Genomic DNA, 20982 nt, shown 5'->3' on the forward strand with positions numbered 1-20982 from the left:
CTGCTGCTGCTCCCGAGCTGCTACTGCAGCTGGTGCCGCCCCGCAACCCCCCGCTTCGGCTGCCGACGTCCGGCGATGGCCCCTGCTGCCTCGGCCTGACCTCGCCCCTTCCCCCGTCGGTGACGTGCCCGCCAGTGCCCCTCTGGGTGTCGTGGCGCCCGCTCCTGGGCCGCACATCCCCTGGCCTTGTGCCACTGACCAGGGGGCCCATGCCCCTGTTAAAAGAAAATGAAAGTGAAAAAAATCAAAATAATCATTTAATTAGTTAGTAATTTGATTAATTAATTAATTTGCTTAGTTAACTACCTAATTAACTTTGATTAATTAGCCTAATGAACATATTTAGTCTAATTAAACCTGCTTAATTAAACTAGTCTATGACAGTGGGCCCCATTGCCCTGTTTGACCAGTCAATGGTGACCCAGTCAACAGCTGACTAGACTGTTGACTTTGACCCTGACCCCACTTGTCATACACTATGGCTGGCACTGCACTATGTGACAATAGTATTTACTGATTAGATTTTGGAGTATAAATAAATCAATAAAAGCTTTAAAACTTTGAGAAATCATATTAAATAAACTATAACTCTGGTGAAAAAGTTTTATACATGAAACTTGCTTAGAAAAGCGAGACGTATCCGAATACACGGTCCGTTCGCCTGTCACACGACTCTAGCATAGCGAACCTGCAACCTTTCCCCTCCGTTTCATCTATCCGAAAATGCCTAACACTGGGGAAACATTCCCGGATGTTTTCCCCTTCGCCGGTATCATGTAGCACCATGTTAGAACACCCCTAGCCCTGCGTGTTATCGCCGTCATGCATCTGTGTTGCATCTGTTTGCATTACATTTACTGTTTCTTCCCCCTCTTCTCTCCGGTAGACCCCGAGACCGCTGCTGATGCCCCTGTGATCGACTACATCGACGACGACCCTTCTTCCCTTTCAGCGGAGCTTCCAGGCAATACCCTACTCTAGTGTGGCGGTGGTGGATTGCCTCTTGGGCTGATGATGAACCGTACAAGGGGAAGAACAGCCTCTTGAGGTTGAGGTGTTCTTGAGCTTGGTGTGTGGCTAAGGATCAGGCGAGATGCCACTGGATCAGATACCTCTACTGTGCTTACTAGTTCTACTTATATAGGCCCTGGTCCTCTTCCCAAATATTGAGCGGGAAGGGAGCCAACAACGGCCAATTTAAAAGGGGACAGCTAGTATAGCTTATCCTGACAAAAGCGGTCTTCGCCTGCAACAGGCTCTGGTGGTGACGCCGCCTTGGGCTCCATGGTGACCTCCGTCTTGCCGTCCTGCTGGTCTTGGTCTCGTTGCACTGATATGGAAACCTTTGCTTGATGCCTCGGTACTCCGCGCCTGCGCTTGCCCCCTTAACACCAAAGAGGAAACAAGGACGCTGCGCGCGCTGGCGCCCGCCTGGTCTCGATCGTCATGGCTTACGTCACGAGAACCTCGTGAGGTTTGCCTTGCCTTGATCTCTCCGCCCCTAGCGAGCCTGCCTGATGAGGCTGCTCCTGAGGAGGTCTTGTGTCGCCCGCCTCGCGAGGCTTGGCCCCTCGCGAGGGTCTCGAATGCCTTGTTGATGAAGATGGGCCATACGGGCCTGCTAGCACAACCACGCCATGGGCCGCAGGCAGGCAAGTCTGGGGACCCCCGTTCCCAGAACGCCGACAGTAGCCCCCAGGCCCGAGGCACGCTCGGGCTTGGCTTCGAGGCGAAGCCAAGGGTCAAGTACGGAGCGCCGCGGGCCCCAAAAGCCTGCGGCCTTGGTCAACGCATGGCGGTTGATTGGACGTGGGCGTCTCCGCTTCCCCATGCTGCCTCGGCAACTGCCCGACTTGACAAGTCCCTGTGATTGTGGCAGGCGCCGGCTGGCCTTCTCCTGCTATAAATGGGGAGGGGGCAAAGCCCCGTCGCCTATCTCTTCCCATTCTACTTGCTTCTTCCTCCTTGCTCCTCTGCTAGCAACAATGGCGCCGATCCGAAGATTCTCCGCCGAGGAGAAAGGAAAGGCCCCCCATGACGAGCCGGGGCCGCTTCCGCCGAAGAAGAGGTCGGTTCACCGCCGCGACGCAGCGGCGATGCAGGTGGTGACGAGGCCTTGGTGCGAGTGGCCTCCTCCTGGGTATCCGCTACCCCTGTACGCCCAGGCCGGGGGCTCGGGAGGAAGGAGCGATGAGTGGCGCCGCCCGCAGCACGACCGCTGCCGGCGTGCGATGGTGATACGCGTCGTCGCCCCTGGAACCCATGCTGCGGACTCCTCCCGCGAGCTCATGTTGTGGGCGGCAATGCCCCCAAGCACCTGGATCCGCTTCCCGCAGTTCTTTTCTGACGTGATGCCACCGAGGGGACCCCTCGAGCTCTGGCTGCAGCATGCTGACTGCACGCCCCGGCGACCGGAGCAGAGGTTGAAGTGGTCTCCTCAGGCAAGATCTTCATGACCCGTGGCTGGGGTGAGGTCGCGTGGGTTTGCCGTGCTGAGGGCGCCCTCGCGATCCACTTCGACTATGACGACACTTCCACGCTGTTCTTCAAGGTCTTCGATGCTGAGGGTCGCCGCCAGGAGTGCTGCGCTGGAGGGGTGCACCAGGACGACGCGCGCCCGGCCTGCGGACCTCCAGCAGCGATGACTCTTGGGCGTCCATCGGTTCTCCCGAGCTCTACGAGACTCCGGAGACTAGTGACGACAACTACGTGCCCCCGAGCTCTCGCCGTGCCCGGAGCAAGGTTGCGGCGTCCTGCCGCCGCCGCCGCTGATCTGGATGGGGTTGGTGCTGGCCTCCTGCGGCCCACTGTTGATGATGGCGTCGGCCGCGGGAGGGTGTAGATAGGATTCTCCTAGGTTCTCGTCTCTTGTTCCCTGCGAGGAATCAAGAAGTACCCCGCGGGGGTGTGTAAAGGGTCTGTAATGTCTTTTGTTGATACTATCCTTGCTATGAAAATTTGCGAATGCCTGCTCTGTTTAGGCTCGGTCTCCCCTTTCCAACCTCGCGACGGCTTGTCGCTCTACGCTGACAGGTCCCGGTCCCCAGGCAAGCTGCAGCCGTCGCTGGTATGCCAGGTCGCGTGCCGTGGTCAAGGCCAGCAGGTGAGTGGCCCGAGGTCCAGGAAGAGCCCCTGAGGCGCGATGCTCAGGAGGTCCCCTTTAGTGCTCAAGCAGCCGTGGTAAGGTAAGAAAGGGAGGCGACGTTGCCGCAACAGGGCTGCGGCGTGCGTGACCCTTGAGCTCCAACGATTAGCCAATCTGAGCGCGAGATTTATCTTGGTGGTTTGGGGTCGATTCCTTGCGATGCGCCGCGTTAATGCGTAGCTAGGCCAGGCCCGTGCGAGCCTCCCCCTCTTCTCCACGCTCTCCTTTATGCTCTACGTCCTCAGGTCCCGGCCCTCGAGCGAGCTCAGCCGCCGCTGGTATGCCAGGTCGCGTGCCGTGGTCAAGGCCAGGGGGTGAGGGCTGGAGAGCCAGTAGGAGCTCCTGAGTCGCGATGCTCAGGAGCCCCCCTTTTAACGCGCAAGCGGATTGCATGGGAGAAGAGGGAGCTTGCGGTGCCGCCTGCTGTCATTCTCATGAGGTTCCTGCGAGCCAGCACAAGGAGAAACACAGTTTGCCATTATGGTTGCCAGTTCGCCGCCAGCTGCTCCGCGAGGAGACGAAGGCACTGAGGTCCTGGTGAGGTGACGTGCGCGGGGTGTGCCGCGAGCCAGAGCTCGACCGCTCAGGTTTGTCGACGTGGCAGGACGGACCCGTGCACCAGCGCCGTGACGGCGTGAGTAGCCCTCATGGGAGGTGACAATCGTAGAAGTAGTAGTCATAGGCAGATTAAGCATGGAAAGCAAACTGGCTTAGGTAAATGCAGGGAAGATACATGCCACCGGGCCAGGCTTGAGCGGCTTGGGGATGATGCAGCCCGAGGGGCGCCCCCAACAAGGTAAGCTAAAGACATAAAAGGGATACATGCCACGGGGACGGACCCACGCGGCCTGGGAATGATGCAGCCCGAGGGGCGCTCCCAGCTAAATGAACTTGAAAAATGTCACCTGGTTCTGTTGACGAAGGAGAGTTGGGGCAGCTGAAGGTACGCGGCGAAGGAACTGCTCCTCACGAGCCACCGGGGCCCTGAGGACGGGTCCAGGTGGTTCCCTGAGGACCGTCTCCATCTCCGTCAGGACGGCGTGATGCCTGGCCTCCTGAGCTGCCAGGACACGCCGCAAGTTGCGCTGATAGGCGGACGACATGCTCGGCAGGCCAAAAGGCATGCGAACGTAGTTGTGCGGTGGACCCTCGCAGCGGCCCACGCGCGAAGGCCAGAAGAGCTCCTGAGATGCGGCCCTGTTGAGCCCTGGGACGTCAATGCAGATGCGCAGCCCGACATCCTCGCCTGGATGGGGAGCTGCGCCTGGTGAGCGGCGGCCCCCGCGTATGGCCTTCGCGTCTTGCAGTTCCTGAGTGGTCCTGGTGAGGAACTCCTGAGCGGTGGGCGCTCCTCGCCCTGTGTTCTCCTGAGGGAAATGTGCCGCGAAGCACGCCTCCAAGTGGTGCCCGAGCGCCTCCCTCGTGATGTTGGCAAGGTCGGAGGCCCTCCAGAAGAGAGCCCCCGAGCCGTGCCCGAGGAGAGCGCCGGGCGCGCCTTCCTATGCGATGGAGGGAGGCGCCCCTGGCGCGGGCGCTGATCCTGACGAGGTTCCAGCTGCGCCGCCACCCTCCTGAGGTCCGGCACGGCGCAGCTGCTTCTTCTTCTTGGGGGTGGCCTCAAGAAGGCACTCGCCCTTGCTGTCGGGGTCGTCGATTGCTGCAGCTTGAAAGGCACGTTCAAGGGAGCACACCACATCTCTTTCTTCGCATGGGACCGTGATGATTCTGCCGCTTCCCGGCATCTTGAGGACATTGTAGCCGTGATGGGTCACCGCCATGAACTTGGCCAGGGCTGGATACCCGAGGATGGCATTATACGGCAGGTGGATGTGCGCGACGTCGAAGTCGATGAGCTCGGTGCGGTAGTTCTTGCGTTCTCTGAAGGTGACAGGGAGGCGGACCTGCCCTATCGGTGTGGTGGAGCCGTCGGTTACTCCTGAGAAAGGCTTGGTAGGCTGAAGCTGGTCATATGACACTTGGACATTGTCGAACGTGTCGACGGACAGGATGTTGGGCCCTGTGCCGTCGTCGATGAGGGTCTTGGTGACTTGCACGTTGCTGATGACTGGGGAGCAGAGCATCGGGAGGGCGCCAGCGGTAGCTGCGCACTTGAGTTGATCCGCTGAACTGAAGGTGATGGTGCACACCTGAGCGGGCGTGTGGCCTCGAGCTTGGGGAGGACTGCATTCACTTCACGAGCAAACTGTTTGAAGATACGCTGTGAGGCTGGGGCCCGAGCTCCGCCCAAGATGCAGGCGGTAGCACGCGGCTCCTGGAAGCCCCCAGCCCCCTCGTCTTGATGGTGGTCGTCATTCCTTCTCGGCGGTGGCGGTAGTGGGGGAAGACCGGCGTTGCCCTGAGGACGATCCTCACGAGGGTGGTCCCTCCAGGCGCCCTCGCGAGGCTGATCCTGCCAGCGGTCCTCACGAGGCATGTCGCGCCACTCTTGGCGCGGGCCACGGTCGTCCCAGCGTCCGCCACCACGTCCCCCTTCTCGGCCGTAGCCCCGGTCGTTGCGCTCGGGGCGTCGACCAAAGCGTCCTTCTCGAATGGCTCTGAGCTCTTGACAGTCGCTGGTGTTGTGGGTATGCAGGTTATGGAAGCCGCAGAACGGTCGGTTGCTCTTGGATCACTCGGGCTGGTCTCTGTCGCGCTTGGTGTCTGGTTCCGCTGCGAGTACGGCTGATCCCTTGTGCTTCACGTCCTTGGCCTTGGCTTTCTTCTCCTCCGGGTCCGCAGCCGGGAGCTCGAGGAGGGAGAGGCGCCCTTCCTCAGCTCTTGCGCACTTGGTCGCCAGGTTGAACAACTCCAGGGATGTGCACAACTCCTCATGGATAGCGAGCTCCTCCTTCATCTGACGTCTTGGACGCCATCAGAGAAGCGGAGATGATGGCCTCGTCCGTCACCTTGGGGATCTTGAGGCGAACGTTGTTGAAGCGCTGGATGTACTTTTGGAGGGTCTCTCCTAGTTGTTGCTTGACGCGGCGCAGGTCACCCGCGGCCGGCCGGCGGTCGCGAGTGCCCTGGAAGTAGGCGACGAAGCGGTTGCGCATCTCGTCCCAGGAGGAGATTGAGCCCGGAGGCAGGTTCAGGAGCCAGGAGCGGGCGCCATCTTTGAGAGCCATGGGGAACCAGTTCGCCATTACTTTCTCGTCGCCGTTGGCCGCCTCTATGCTCAGCTCGTAAAGCTGTAGGAAATCCGTGGGGTCGGGGGTGCCGTCGTAGCGAGGAGGCAGATCTGGCTTGAACTTGCCCGGCCAGGCAACGCTACGCAGCTCGGGGGTGAAGGCGTGGCAGCCGGCTGTGGTCACCGGGGCCCGTCTTGGAGGTGGAGCCTGGTCTTGATGCCCGCGCGCCGCCACGGCGAGCGGCGCATGGCCTTGCCGCGGCGGTGGGAGGAGTGGCGGAGCGTTCTCTTGCGGTCGAGGGGCTTCTCGACAGCTTCTTTCTTCATGCGCGGGCGCCGGACACGGTGGGTCGCGCCGCGGAGCCGCACGCCTTGGCACCAGGGCGCCGTCTTGGGGCAGAGGTGGCGGAGGCGCTCCATGAGCTACGTCGCCCATAGCTGGCGGAGGGCGAGGCGGAGAGAGGGACGGCGCAGGGGATCCCCTTGCGGCGCGGACAAGCTCGGCGATGCGGTCGAGCCAGTCCTCATAGAGGTCGTCGACCGGGCGGTAGCGCAGGAGCTCGTGCGCCATGAGGAGCGCGGCCCGTGCGTCCATGGGAGCGCGACGGGCGTGGGACGACGAACCAGCGGGAGTCGGCGATGGAGTGGTGGTGCGTCCATCCCGCCGCACTGAGGGGTGCAGTGAGGACGCTTGCTGCTCGTTCCCCGCCAGGCCGGTGGCGGCAGGCGACGGAGAACGACGAGGTGGCCCGCCGACGGGAGCCGTCTGAGCGACGCGGGTGGCGAGGGCAGCCTGGCGCTCAACACGAGCACGGCGAGCGTCCGCCATGGAGACGACAGAGCGAGGCGACGCGGAGCGACGGAAGGGAAGCTTCGGCGCACCCCTACCTGGCGCGCCAAATGTCGGATCACGGGTTCCGGCAAAACCCTTAAGGTTTGAACTCTGGGGTGCGCACGAAGTTCTTTCCCTCCTGCCGATCCGCGCCCTAACTAGCTAAGATCTCGCGGACGAACTCGATGAACTCACAACACAAAAGACACAAGATTTATACTGATTCGAGCCATCGTTGTGGTGCAATACCCTACTCCAGTGTGGTGGTGGTGGATTGCCTCTTGGGCTGATGATGAACCGTACAAGGGGAAGAACAGCCTCCTGAGGTTGAGGTGTTCTTGAGCTTGGTGTGTGGCTAAGGATCAGGCGAGATGCCACTGGATCAGATGCCTCTACTGTGGTGACTAGTTCTACTTATATAGGCCCTGGTCCTATTCCCAAATATTGAGCGGGAAGGGAGCCAACAACGGCCAATTTGAAAGGGGACAACTAGTACAGCTTATCCTGACAAAAGCGGTCTTCGCCTGCAACAGGCTCTGGTGGTGACGCCGCCTTGGGCTCCATGGTGACCTCCGTCTTGCCGTCCTGCTGGTCTTGGTCTCTTTGCACTGATATGGAAACCTTTGCTTGATGCCTCGGTACTCCACGCCTGCGCTTGCCCCCTTAACACCAAAGAGGAAACAAGGACGCTGCGCGCGCTGGCGCCCGCTTGGTCTCGATCGTCATGGCTTACGTCACGAGAACCTCGCGAGGTTTGCCTTGCCTTGATCTCTCTGCCCCTCGCGAGCCTGCCTAACGAGGCTGCTCCTGAGGAGGTCTTGTGTCGCCCGCCTCGCGAGGCTTGGCCCCTCGCGAGGGTCTCTAATGCCTTGTTGATGAAGATGGGCCGTACGGGCCTGCTAGCACAGCCACGCCGTGGGCCGCAGGCAGTCAAGTCTGGGGACCTCCGTTCCCAGAACGCCGACAGTATAGGTTGGTTAGTGATCCATCAGTGACCCCCCACATTGTCCTTGTTGCCCCTGCTTCATCATCGAAGACTCGATCAACGTGATCGATGACCAGAGCCTGACACCTCACATCACATCACGCCCCTTTAGTTGCTCGACTCTGCAGAGCTACTATCGAGTGCCGAGGGTGATCCCTCATAACGCACTCCATATGATAATTCTATAGTGTAGCTATTCGGTCGTGGTCAACGGGGGTGGTTCCTCTTTCACCATTCCCGATACGGCTCTGTCGTGCAACACCTCAAGTGTGAACCTCAAGGGTGGATCCTCTTACGTTCACCTTGATGATTACATTGAGCGGAATCCTCCATGGGTGATTCCTCGGGTTTTCCCCTTGATGTTTGGAGACATGGTTACCTTGACTTTACTTGAGGCCATTGTTGAAGTCGGGTCGGCCCTGAGGGGTACCCGCGAGTTGATGTGAAAGTCGGGCGGGCCCGTGGAGCGCCCGCGAGTTTTCTACGTGGCATGGCCGGGCACTCTGGGCCCTTGCCGTGCGTCCATGAGACGGGGCGACGGGGTCACATTATCGTGAGTCTCTGCTCGTCTCCGCGAGCCCCCAATGTGCTAACATGTTTGGGTATTTGTTCTGAGTTGGCCTCTGGCCTTTACGCACTAACCACCACGCGAGAATAGTTATGGGCCTCGATCGCAGTATCAGCCGAAGCTTTGTCAGACGTCCAGTTCAGCATGGCGGCACAGTCGGATCGCGTTGACCATCCGAGGTGGCGCTAGTAATCACCCTGCGCGCAATGACCCGGAGTGCAACGGGCGATGGGCCCAAGACCCCGGGGCACTTAGGATGTAGACTGGCGGGGACCTCTTTGCTGAGCCTAGGTAGGGCTGCGACGTGTTGATCTTCCGAGGCCGGGCATTGACCCTAGAAAGGTGTGTCCGGCCAGAGTGATCGAGCGTGTTGGGTAACGTGGTGCACCCCTGCAGGGAAGATATATATTCGAATACCAAGTCCATGGTAATGGACGTTCAGACTTGTATCCGGATCTTATATAACTAGAAATGGATACTTGAGATATGTGATGGATATGTGGCCCCGGGATTGCTTTCTCGCAGGGAGTCGAGGAAGGATCTCTGGGCGTTGATGCTACAACATGTTTGTTATATATAAAGTGCTATTCTTTACTCTTCTACATGCTGCAAGATGCTTGGAGCTTCTTGAATATGCTAGTCTTCAATAGGCTAGGCCTTCCCCTCTATTCTGGCATTCTGCAGTTCAGTCCACAGATACAACCCTTCCATTTGATACCAATGCATACTTAGTATAGATCTGATGCTTGCGAGTACTTTGGATGAGTACTCATGGTTGCTTTGCTACCCCTTTTCCCCCTTCTTTCTTCTTTCCGGTTGATGCAACCAGATGGTGGGTCCCTGGAGCCAGATGCCACCGCCGACGGAAACTGCTACTTGGAGACCGCCGACGACCAGGAGTAGTTAGGAGGTCCCAGGCAGGAGGCCTTGCCTCTTCGATCGTGTTGCTTTTGTGCTAGCCTTCTTAAGGCATCCTTGTTTAACTTATGTCTGTACTCAGATATTGTTGCTTCCGCTGACGCTTGTGTATCGAGCTATGTATTCGAGCCTTCGAGGCCCCTGGCTTGTAATATAAAGCTTGTATTATTTCTATTTGTGTCTAGAGCTGTGTTGTGATATCTTCCCGTGAATCCCTGATCTTGATCGTACACATTTGCGTGTATGATTAGTGTACGGTCGAGTCGGGGGCGTCACAACGGGCGTCGCATGATCATGTTACGGAATTCTTCCATTTGGGTGGTGAACTTGGCATCGATGTAGTCGCGGTTCCTTGCTTCCGATTGACGAAGGTCGGTGGCGAGTTTCTCAATGCATTTACCCAAGGCTTCACTTTCTTGATGGAGAGCTCGTTGCACGACGAAGAAGTGGCTCTTGGTGACGTAGTCGCGATCATCACCTTGCTCCTCGAAAAGTGGGTTCGCCGAAGAACTTGGCCTATCCATCATAACCAAGTGGGGTGAGTAGGAAAATGAGAGAACAATACCGAAGTTACCTTTTCGAGGATTGTGGATGTATCAAGTGCCACTCAATGTAATGCCACAATAGGAGAATTGTTACCAAGTTTGTTTCTCACACCTAGACATGTAAAGCTTATGGAGTAGCTCGGTTAGGAAGGTATAAAAAATTTCAAGCAAATGTTAGTCAAGATATCGATAATGTTGAGAAGGTTCAAAAAATTGTAAGTAAAGCAAATAGATCAAACCCAAGGATATCACTAGGAACACACACACGGACGATAGATGGGATCCACACAACCAAGGAGTGAGCTAAAAAAGTGTGACCATGGTAAATGCTCTTGTTGTACGGATGCTAGAGAGACACTAGCTCGATTGCTCAAATGGGCAAGATACGCTTGTGCGCCAACCTATGAGAGAAATGTGTCGTCTTCAATCCCAACTATGCGATGTATGAGGTGACCAAGATGATATGTCGATGCAAAAAGGGTCAATGCTATTGCTTACAAGCTCTTTGTTTCTCCTCTTTTGCTTAAAAGCTTTTCTTTCTCTCTTTTTTTCACTATGCGTCATGCTCGAGCCAAATATGATATGAGACAAGTATGTAAGATATGCACGGGAGAGACTTATGGCACAATGATGATAGCAAAATCACTACAGTGCACAATAGCATGGCCCGACAATTCTCAACTCGCTAGTCTCGATGGGTAAGTGACGCAAAATGGCTCAGGTTATCAATGCAAAAGCAAGGGTATGAAGTAAGTGTCGTCGAGGTTACCGTCCTTTCTTACGGTTAGCGGTGTCAACGGTGACGGCCGTTGGCGAAGATGACTCCGAGGCGATGATGAATGGCGGTAATGTCGAATTCACACGTTCCTAAGTAGCCGAAACACCTTAGGAAACGGAAACCGCAACTCAAAATCGGTCAAATGCAGAAGGTGGGTGCTTTTATGATGGATTTTTTTATGGAGTCTAATGGTGGTGGTAATGATATATGTGGATGGGGAATGTCAAGAGCTTCCAAACGAGCTAAAGAACAGGAAAAATGGACTTGGGAGTTGGAAGTTATGGCCAAAACGGAGGTGGAGTTGGGCTGTTTCGGGGGGGGTGCGGGCACCCGGGGGTGGGAGGTGCGGGTGCCCGGGGTGGTCCGGGGAAAACAGCCCGGGGGTGCGGGTGCCCGAGGGTTCAAGGTGCGGGTGCCCGGGGTTGTCGGATTTGGGCGAATTTTTTTGGGGGGGTGGCAAAATTCCGTGGATTTCGTGGTGGGAAGGGTGGGGATTGATGGGTAGGGGCTAGATCCACTTGCCAAACAACAAATCCATGGACCAAAACAACCAAATCTCACAAGATCAAACAAATTGCAAGAAAAAAATTTGGGGCTATTTTTGTGGGGATTTTCGAATTAGGACGAAAAACAACAAAATCAAGCTAGCAAATGGGGGGATGGGACTCCAAGATGTGAATCAACCTCGCTCATGATACCAAGATGTTGTAGGGTGAAACCCTAGAGGGGATCTTTTCACACTTGGAGGGGGAAAGAGCAAGAGCACACAAGAACACAAGGAGGAAATCACTCTAACAAACCCAAATAACACATCCACTAGAGTAGCATACAAGAGATCCACAAGCATACATGAACAATTCAAGGAAAATAGCACTAGGGTAAAAGTTCTTCCCACTAGGTGAGGTCTTCATATCCAAGAGGATCTTCTCCAAGAGGAGGGCTTGATCTCCAAGAGGAGCTTCTCCAAGAGGAGGTCTAGATCTCCTAGAGGAGGAAGATGAGCAAAGCTCTCTCTTTGTGTTTCTAATACTTTGCTAACCTCTCAATTGAGCTAGAGAAGGAGTATATATAGCTTAGGGACGAATTAGAAGGGGGAGAGGGATACAAGGGTCAAGACCCCTTTTTGCACGCAGGCATTCTCGGAGAGGTCCGGGCACCCGGGGTAAAGTGGCCCGGGCATCCGAACCGGACAGGGCGCCGGCTGAAGGAGGACCGGGCACCCGGGTGGGGCTGGCGGCTGGCGCGGGGAAGGCCGGGCACCCGGGGGCGAGCTGGGCGCAACCCAGGTGGGGGCCGGGCACCCGGGGTGGGCTAGGGCGAGGCCCAGGCTGCGGCCGGGCACCCGGGGTGTCAAGGAGGTTTGGCCCTCCCCGTGGCTTCGAGTCCGGGCACCCGGGGTCCTTCTGTCCAGGTACCCGGGGTGTCCAGGAGCTCCTTTCCTTCACTCTTCTTGTCCTCCTCTTCCTTCTCTTTCTCCGTGGATGCTCGGGTCTCCATCCTCTCCTTCTCACGGTCATCTCCTTGGTATCTAAGGATGCATAACATGTCTTTATGAGGTAGAACCCAATTCTCATGCGAATCCAAACGAAACTCGAAGAGGAAAGAATCGACCTCGTTCTCGATGGCGCGTGCACGTGCTCTTGTCATTGGTCCTCTCGGTGCTTGCGGTGGTGATGAAGTGTCCGTGTGGGTGGTCGAGGGATGCTCCGCATCACTTAGTGTGAACGTTGAGGTGAACACATTGCATGTTGAGAGAATTGGGATGGACTTTTTAAGAATATAGAATATGCAAAATTATCATATTGTACACACCTCTAGAGTCTATCCACATGATTGGTCCCTCTCAAAACACACACGTTGTTCACTTTTTAGGTCATGAGTTGGCTGGCTTCAAGATAATTTTTAAATCAAGTATAAATATTATCATAGAATAAAAATTAATTCAAAGATTAAAAAAATAATTTAAAAGTTCAAAAAGGTGATTTTAACACTTCTTTATTATGTCAAGAAATGGTTTCAGAAAGAAACAATGTGCATGACATTGTCAAAATATGATTTCAAGAATTGATTTCAAAAGGAAAGAATGTTCAATAAGTGATTTTAACTCTTCGTTACAACTACCATGGATCTTGCCTGAATTGGCATGGTAGCGTTGCCAAGAAAGAATGTGTCACGGATCAAGATCACTCCACCAGAAATACCGAAGAAGAATCTGCGCGGACCAAGACCACTCCCGGTGACACCAAAAGAAGAGAAAGAATGCACCGGGCCAAGAGTATCCAACCGCTGACACCAAAAAAGAAGAAGAATGTGTGGCTGACGAAGTTCAAGCTGCCAAATGTGCAGTCGATCAAGTTCATCCCACCAAAGACACCACAAAGGAGAATGCACTCGGAGCTCCACTTGCGATGTGGAAGAACACGCAACGGATCAATGTGGTGTGTCGCTATTCGACACACCCAAAAAGCTTTTCCGGCGGATTGTGCAGTTTACTCATATATACAAATTTTGAAGTCATTTCTAATATCTAGAGTACTAGCTATGGTCACAGGTCAAGTATCCATCACAGTACGCCCAGCACAGAAACATCTAGTAGCCTGGCATCCCTTTTCTGGCAGCGAGTTCATGAGACAGTAGGACATGTACAAAGAATAACATCAACATGAGTGCCAAATAACGACGCCTCTATCGAGGCCAATGTTTTGTATCCATATAAACTGAGGGAGAAAAATGCAAGCAGTATTTAATCCACATTCTTTGCAACATGTCACACAACACAAAATTCATGCCCAAAATCCTATGGGTTGGCAAACCTACAAGCACAAACATGGATCTCTTAGCCCAAAATAATCCTAAAATTTACAAGTCTACACACAACCTAACATGGATGCTTTGGTAAAGAAAGCATGGATGAACTCTGTTCTCAACAACTTACTTTTGCTGGGCACCAGCCATTTACCAGAACCTCTTTTATTTCTTATACTGAAATACATGCAGCCCTCTTGCATGGTTTGAAAAAAGTTTTGATGGTCAAATTAAGGACTTCAAGGGGCTGTATTAGAGAGCTCATTATGGGTAAGTTTAATGTGAGGAGACGCGTCATGAACATAAAAGATAGCACATGTTCATGCAGAGTGTATCAAGTTTCTGGGGAGCCATGCCTTCATGCATTGGCCTTCATCTGCTCAATCAGGGGAGCTGAGATTCAAGCACATGTGGATAATTTTACAGCATTGAGAAGTTTAGGGCAGCATATGCTGGGTCAGCACCATCCATGACAGATTCACAAATAAGACACAATTGAGTGAAAGTCGACTTGGGTTGCAAATTACACTCACCTTCTCCAAGGACTCTAGACGGACCTAAGAAGCAGAGAATTATGAGATTTTTCTTGAACCTGGTAGAAAGGTGGTCAGGTGCAAAATATGTAAAGGAGTGGGCCATACAAAGAAAACATGCAATGAGCCAGAACCCGAACAGGAACTCTTATGATCTTATCTGATGTTGGTGAAGACCCAACTTCAAACTAATGTTTTCCCTCGTGTTAATTTGTTTTACATATCATTGCTTCTTACTCGGTACTATGTTTTATCTTATAGATCGTTGCACAAGAACGTGTCAACTATATTTTGTGCTGAGAACTTGTATGTGAAGAATTCTGGAGCTTTTATTGTCAACTTCAACTTGCATGTTTGAACATTGAAATATTTGGTGAACCAGATGCTCAACACAACATGGAACTTTTATTGCCAATCTGATGCTTTATATTGTGTGAACTCATAGATTTCTAGTTGTTCCAACCTGAAGTCATGCTCAATCTTTTGGTAAAATGTGTAGATGTCATGCTCAAGTTTTTGGTAAAAACTAATCCTTTCTGGACATGTCAACATCATGGTCATCATGCTCAATATTTTGGTAACAGACTTAGCTACCTGAAATAGAAAAACCGCATTGCAGCAAGCTGCAGCACATACATTGCAGACATGGAGCAGGGCGGAGCAACCTGCAGTTCACGGTGACTAGAACAGGCGAACGAGGAGGCACAACTACAGCTCCTCCCCGTGACGACTCGAACATTGGGAGGCAGCGAAGGCAGTTGGAGCCTGTGGGCTGTCATGAGCATGAGTCCAAGTCAGCAGGCAGGGGAGAAACTGTGCAGTTCGTCGCTGTGGACCGTAGGATGCGGGGAGCCGGCGGGGAGCTAAGTAAGGAAAGAGCACAAGTAGTGGCAGCAATCGCCAAGGTAGAAGCAGTCAGGCAGAGGCGGTTGGAGGCTGGGTGAAGACTGTGCGGGGGAGAAGCGGATTGGGGTTTTCTGCTAGGGGTTTGAGATAGCTAGATGTGTGGTAAGAGGCTAGGGCAAATTTGGTCTCTACAGGTAAGGGTCCTATCTACAGGCATACGAAGCGAAATACGAGAGGCTATTGACCGGTACTAGTGTGGAATCGGGCATAACGACATATTTCAAAGTATAGGGAAGCTGTGGTGGCATTTTTGACAAGTCGTTTTTCTGCAGTGGCATTTTTTTATCTCTAGAAATTCAGAGAGGAATAAATCAAATTAACCCTCAAGATAATTTTTAGATGGGACTAGGTTAAAATAGGAGATGTGTACCTCTTGCAATAATTTCTCCAAGATCTGATACACTTACAGTCAACTCTCCAATCCTTCGCTGTTTTTTAAGCGTGTGAAACACCACAACCTATGGAGTGAGCATAACACATTTGTTAGTGCTAGCATTTTAGTAATAAGATTAGGATCAATCAAGAACTGAACTTACAGAAACATGAACTTCAACAAGGTCATTATAATTGTCTGAAAGGCCCTTGCATGTGTTCATCAACCTATTCTCCAACTGATAATTGCAGAAAAAACACAGAATCAAGAGCATGAAGTTACCCAATGTCACTCAGATGTAACTTATTGTCACTTCATTTGAAACCTACAAATATCTAATGCACTCACCTCAACAGTATTAGAAATGGGTTCTCCATTGAAACACTCAACAATATCACCTCTTTCGATTCCAAATTTATCAGCAGGAGATCCTTTCAAGACCTAAGGTTCAATTGGCAATAATTAACCACTATCACATGAGAAATTAAGTACATTCAAGAAGGCACTGTATATACCTCTTGAACAACAAGACCATCATCAATGTGGCACATGCACCATATCTTGTCAACATGAGCAGGCTCTAGAAGCTTGATGGCCTCAAACGTCATTCCAAGTTGGGGCCGGGGGATGCGCCTATACCAAACCAAATAATCATTAACATATTTATAACATGGTAAAAGCAAGTTATACTTTCTAAATGAGCCATCTTTAGCGGAATTCAACTTCTTTCTAGCATGTTGCAAAAAAACCAATAGTAAGCAATATGTCAATTCAAATAGAGTTCACTCAAAGGGAATGATACATTAGTAAGAGTTGAAAAAGACTAAAAAAACGATCTTCCATGATGTTATGTTAAAATAAATTAACATATTTCGATACACACTGGACAACTATCACAATTGATCTCTATTAAAGCATCATGAATTGTTTTGAAGTCTCAACATGCCCAGCTAGACCATCATTGATAAATTATTACTTGTAGCTATTTGTTCAAACATAACAATATATACATGAATTAACCATTGCAGCTATTTACTCAAACATAGTTTACGGTTATTAAATTGCATGAGAGAAAAAATAGAGAGAAGCGCACCCATATTTCTTCCACAAATCCACACAACTGAGCAAAATAGAAGAAGGTATGAAAGACCCCCTCGAGCTAATGTTGAACATTCCAACAATTTTTCCATCCAAGCTAATGACTAGCCCTCCGTTGTCATACTACAACATACAAAAATAGTCATAACATATTGCAATATACAACATTAAATAATTATGCAATCTCGTGACAATAAATATTACCTCGTCATCATCGTTATCATCATCTGCACAATCAAAGTACATGTAATGATACCGCTCATCAATATCTGGATTCTGATATGCAGCTCTACCATAAGTTATCCATAGATCTAACATATTGTCTCTTCCTAGCCGAAGAACTTCTTCAGCAAATGTCACTTCTTCACTGAAAGACGACAACTGGATAGGCTGGTCCACTTTAACCCGCACAAAAGCAAGATCATAGTGTGGCTGGTAGTACAGCAGCTGACCCTTTTCACTAGTGCCATCTAGTAAATGAACAGTGACCTAAAAACGTTGGAGAAAGAATCAGATTACATTCTGAGTAATGCCTACAAAAAAATCTAGATGTACATAAATGTTTTTAATCAAACATATTTGTTGCTTCTTTGTGTTACTAGAGAAGTCCAATAGCAAAAGAAATGCAATTTCAAACTAACTATCTTACACCAAGTAATTATTAATGTGATTTGGAATCAACTAAAATGAAAAAACACGCATAGAAGTTAAAAGACAAAACATTGGCTCACATCAGCATTGGAAGTATACTCTTCTCCGCCTAACCAGACATTGACAGGAGAATCCTCTGTGCGAATCAGATGTGCAGTTGTCAAAACAACGCAGGTTTTGCTCTCCTCGTCCCAATCAATCAATAAACCAGAGCACCGCTTTAGAGGCTTGCTACCTATATCTATCCAGATGAGTGCAAAATATACATCAAGTTGCAGGACAATCTATCTATCTATTATATTACTGAAGTAGTTGAAAATGAATGGCCATGGTTAACTAGACATACACATCAGAAAAAGAACAACCGGGATTAATAGTATATACATCAATTTGTGGGACGATCAATCAATCTATCAGTTATATTATTATTAAAGTAGTAGAAAAGCAATGGCTAGTGTTAACTAATTAGACATACATGACAAAATAAATTAGACAGGGTTAATAGCGTCAGATATATAGTAAGAAAAGAAAGAGACGTTCAAGCAATATATTTAGACCGATACGGATTCAACATGTACACATCTAGGCAACTACAAGTAGCCAATTACAGAAGGAGATGAACTTGCACAGGTAAATAAATAAGTAGAGTTCTAAAGCAAATACAATAATAGTATATAAGATAGGGATAATAATAGTAAGAAAGAGAAATTTACTCGCAACAGGGTATATGCATACATATTTTGTACTCCCTCCATTTTTATTTACTCCGCATATTAGCTTTTACCTAAGTCAACTTTTATAAAGTTTGACCAAGTTCATAAAAAACAATCTAAACTTTCAAAATAACAAATACATGTGTATGCATATAAAGCCACCTGTCAGAGATTTACAAAAAAATGCCCACAAAAAAAAGAGAAAGTCACATAAATTCCACACCGGCAATCAATGCAATAGAAGCTAGCTCAGTTGGCTGGTTGAATGGATGAACAAGCCCACTACCATAGTTTAACTCCTCATGCATGTAAATTTAGGTTCTATTTATAGAGTAGGGTCTCTCTTATAGTTTTCTTTCAAAAAATGTATTTCTTATAAGGTGAAACAAATTGGAATAAGAGGCATAAGAAAATCAACAAATTTGATTTTTCATACTTACTCCACACAAAATTTATTACAATACTAACTTTCGGAATCAACTTATGAAAGACGTTCGTATTTATATATGAAATGCAAAAAAAAAATGAGATGTGGAATAAAACTATATTTAATTAAATTAGTAAACCACTTCATGTTTGATAAGAAGTTAAAAACATGAGGAAATAGAAAGTAGAATAGTCAAATGATGTTTTAGCATCTTTCAACGAAAGATAACTATACTTAGATGAGCGCGTGGAAGGAACTAGACTCATGATATGGCACTAACGAAAAATACAGTTGCAGTACAATCATAATGTGGCCGGTCATGGAAGACAAATAGAGAACACAAGGTTTATGCCTGACCCATCGATGTTCACATTTCAGTACCAGTTGGCAAATCGTCTCTGAAAAAGGATATTGGTCAGAAGATGGAATGCGGAAGGACTTGCCGAAACTTTAATACATCCTAATAATCTTTTCTTAAGACCTAGCGTCTATTTTATTTTCTATTCAATTGACATATCAATGTTAATGTAGCGGTAAATTAAATGGACAACAGTTGTACACGGGGTAAGCAAAAAAAAAATAATAGTCGCCCCATTTATAAATGCATATTGTTTTGGACATTTACATGGCCTCCACCAGATGTTTGATTTTCACATGTACATACATAGAACAACAGCAAAGTCTTTCAGTCCCAAACAAGTTGGATTTTCACATGTATATTTTGGTAGAAACATTTATAAAAAAAACATTACGCCTACCTTTGCATTTTTATTTTATTTTGGTTTGGCAATCTCTTTTGCCTGCCTCTGCTAATCAGAATCGTCAACATGTTCCGCAACAGTATCAAACAACATCACATGATTTCCTTGAAGATAGGCGCTACAATCAGAGGTAGTGCTATAAATTGTAAATCTATCCACGCATTTGGTCAGCCAGCTAGTTAATAATCTTGAACCCAGAGGGCAGCATATACATACCAAGAGATGATGAAATCCCAACAAGAGATTTAGCAGCAGAGAGCGCCGCCTTGCCTCGAGACTCACGCACGGGGAGAAGCGCTTGAGTGTGAAACCTGGTCGGGGGGTCTAAAGTGCTCGAGCGTCGGAATCTTCACCGGGGGAGGGGGGGCTGCTACAAGAACATGATGTGCATCGATCACACACAATTAGCAATTGATTGGATTCTGAGGATGGGGAGAGAAACCAATCGGACCTGATTTTGCGGCATCCAGTTTGTCCTTTGCAATCTTGGCAGTGAGCCACCTGGGATCGATGAAGCAGCCAGGCCTCCCTCCGGGCATGGGAAGCAGTGCAAGCGAGTCCTTTTTCTCATCTTCCTCCTGCCCCGGATTCATCTTCTTCGCCTGGACTTCCTCCGGACCGGCCGCCATGGCCCTTTTGTTCTTGGATTTCCCCATTTCCGAGCTCATCTTCTTTCTCTGCCTGGGGTCCCGACGAATCACCCTCTTCTCTTGCGTAGCGGTGGCAGCGGGCTGAACCTCTTGCGATCACGCCGCCGCCGCCGCCCCCAGCCCCTTTCAGTCTCAACTTTAAAGAGGCCGGGTTTCCTAGTCAAAAAACGCGTGTGGCCGACAGGTGGGACTGCCTGGCCGCTCCATTGCCGCTAAGACTCTCTGCTCTGTGGGCCCATCTTTCTTTGAATATCTTTTGTTTTCCTTTTGGCATTGTCGCAGATTCATAGCATCCCCCGCCCGTGTGTTGGGGCTTGTGGGTTTTTTACGAGGGCAAAAGGTGTTTTATTTCATGATTACAGAGCTACAATCTAGATGCAAGAATTCAGGGCCGTTTGTGTAGCCATAGGGCTGTGCTGTGCTTGGTATGGCTATATCTCGTCAAGCAATCTGCTACTCGATCTATTCTGACTATGATGAAGCTTTTGTCGAATAAACACCCAGTTCTTTTCTAAGGACTTTACCTCCAATGCTACATGACTATACGAAAAGCGAACAAGTGATTCATCTTGATCGGACGGCACGATAATTGAAAGCTCCGTGTGTTGCATGGTCAAGGCCATGCCCTGCATCAAAGCATGTATCTCTGCTTCCAATGCATCATTGCAATAGAACAAGAATTTATAAATAGCAAAGATGATTGTCACATCATGGTGTCATATTATAATTACCAGTCGCCGTCGTATCATCACTCGCCTAAAACGCCCCATCTACTGACAGTGCAATGTGGTCCCTAGGAGGCGGGACCCAGGCCAAAGAACTCGTTGTGATCGTCGGATTTAGCCTTTCCGGTTCTAACACAAGCATCATTTTACCCTTTAGAATGTCCTCCGTTGAGTATTTGCTAGCTGAAACAAGCGACTGCGGTAGCTCCCAAGAAACTCTAAGGAAATTTCAAGAGGAGGTATTTCTTTACTGGGTTGGCCACGAAAGAAGTACCCCGCCAATGAATTACTATAAAAAATATAGTTTTTCATTATCAAAACCTTTTATTTTCTTGAAACAAAATCCCAAAAAAACTATATTCATTAGATATCTAGCTAAATTAGCAAGCTCATGAGCCATTATATTAGCTTCTCTATTAGAGTGTTCAAAACTAGTAACAGA

The 20982-nt window shown here is 50.1% G+C and overlaps 1 protein-coding gene across 1 annotated transcript; it reads right to left on the reverse strand.

The window, feature by feature from the left end:
* Positions 1-13552: 13552 nt before the first annotated feature.
* On the reverse strand, positions 13553-19821 carry LOC109762280 (putative protease Do-like 14). The gene is made up of 8 exons (XM_073497801.1): positions 19617-19821; positions 17345-17505; positions 16818-17102; positions 16609-16736; positions 16031-16148; positions 15864-15956; positions 15679-15753; positions 13553-15600 (listed from the first exon to the last, which is right to left on the reverse strand). The coding sequence occupies exons 1-8, from the start codon at positions 19819-19821 to the stop codon at positions 15493-15495; spliced, it is 1173 nt and encodes a 390-aa protein (XP_073353902.1). The 3' UTR covers positions 13553-15492.
* Positions 19822-20982: the final 1161 nt, after the last annotated feature.

This window comes from Aegilops tauschii, chromosome 4 (genome assembly GCF_002575655.3).
Source record: "Aegilops tauschii subsp. strangulata cultivar AL8/78 chromosome 4, Aet v6.0, whole genome shotgun sequence".
Taxonomy (NCBI): Eukaryota; Viridiplantae; Streptophyta; class Magnoliopsida; order Poales; family Poaceae; genus Aegilops; species Aegilops tauschii.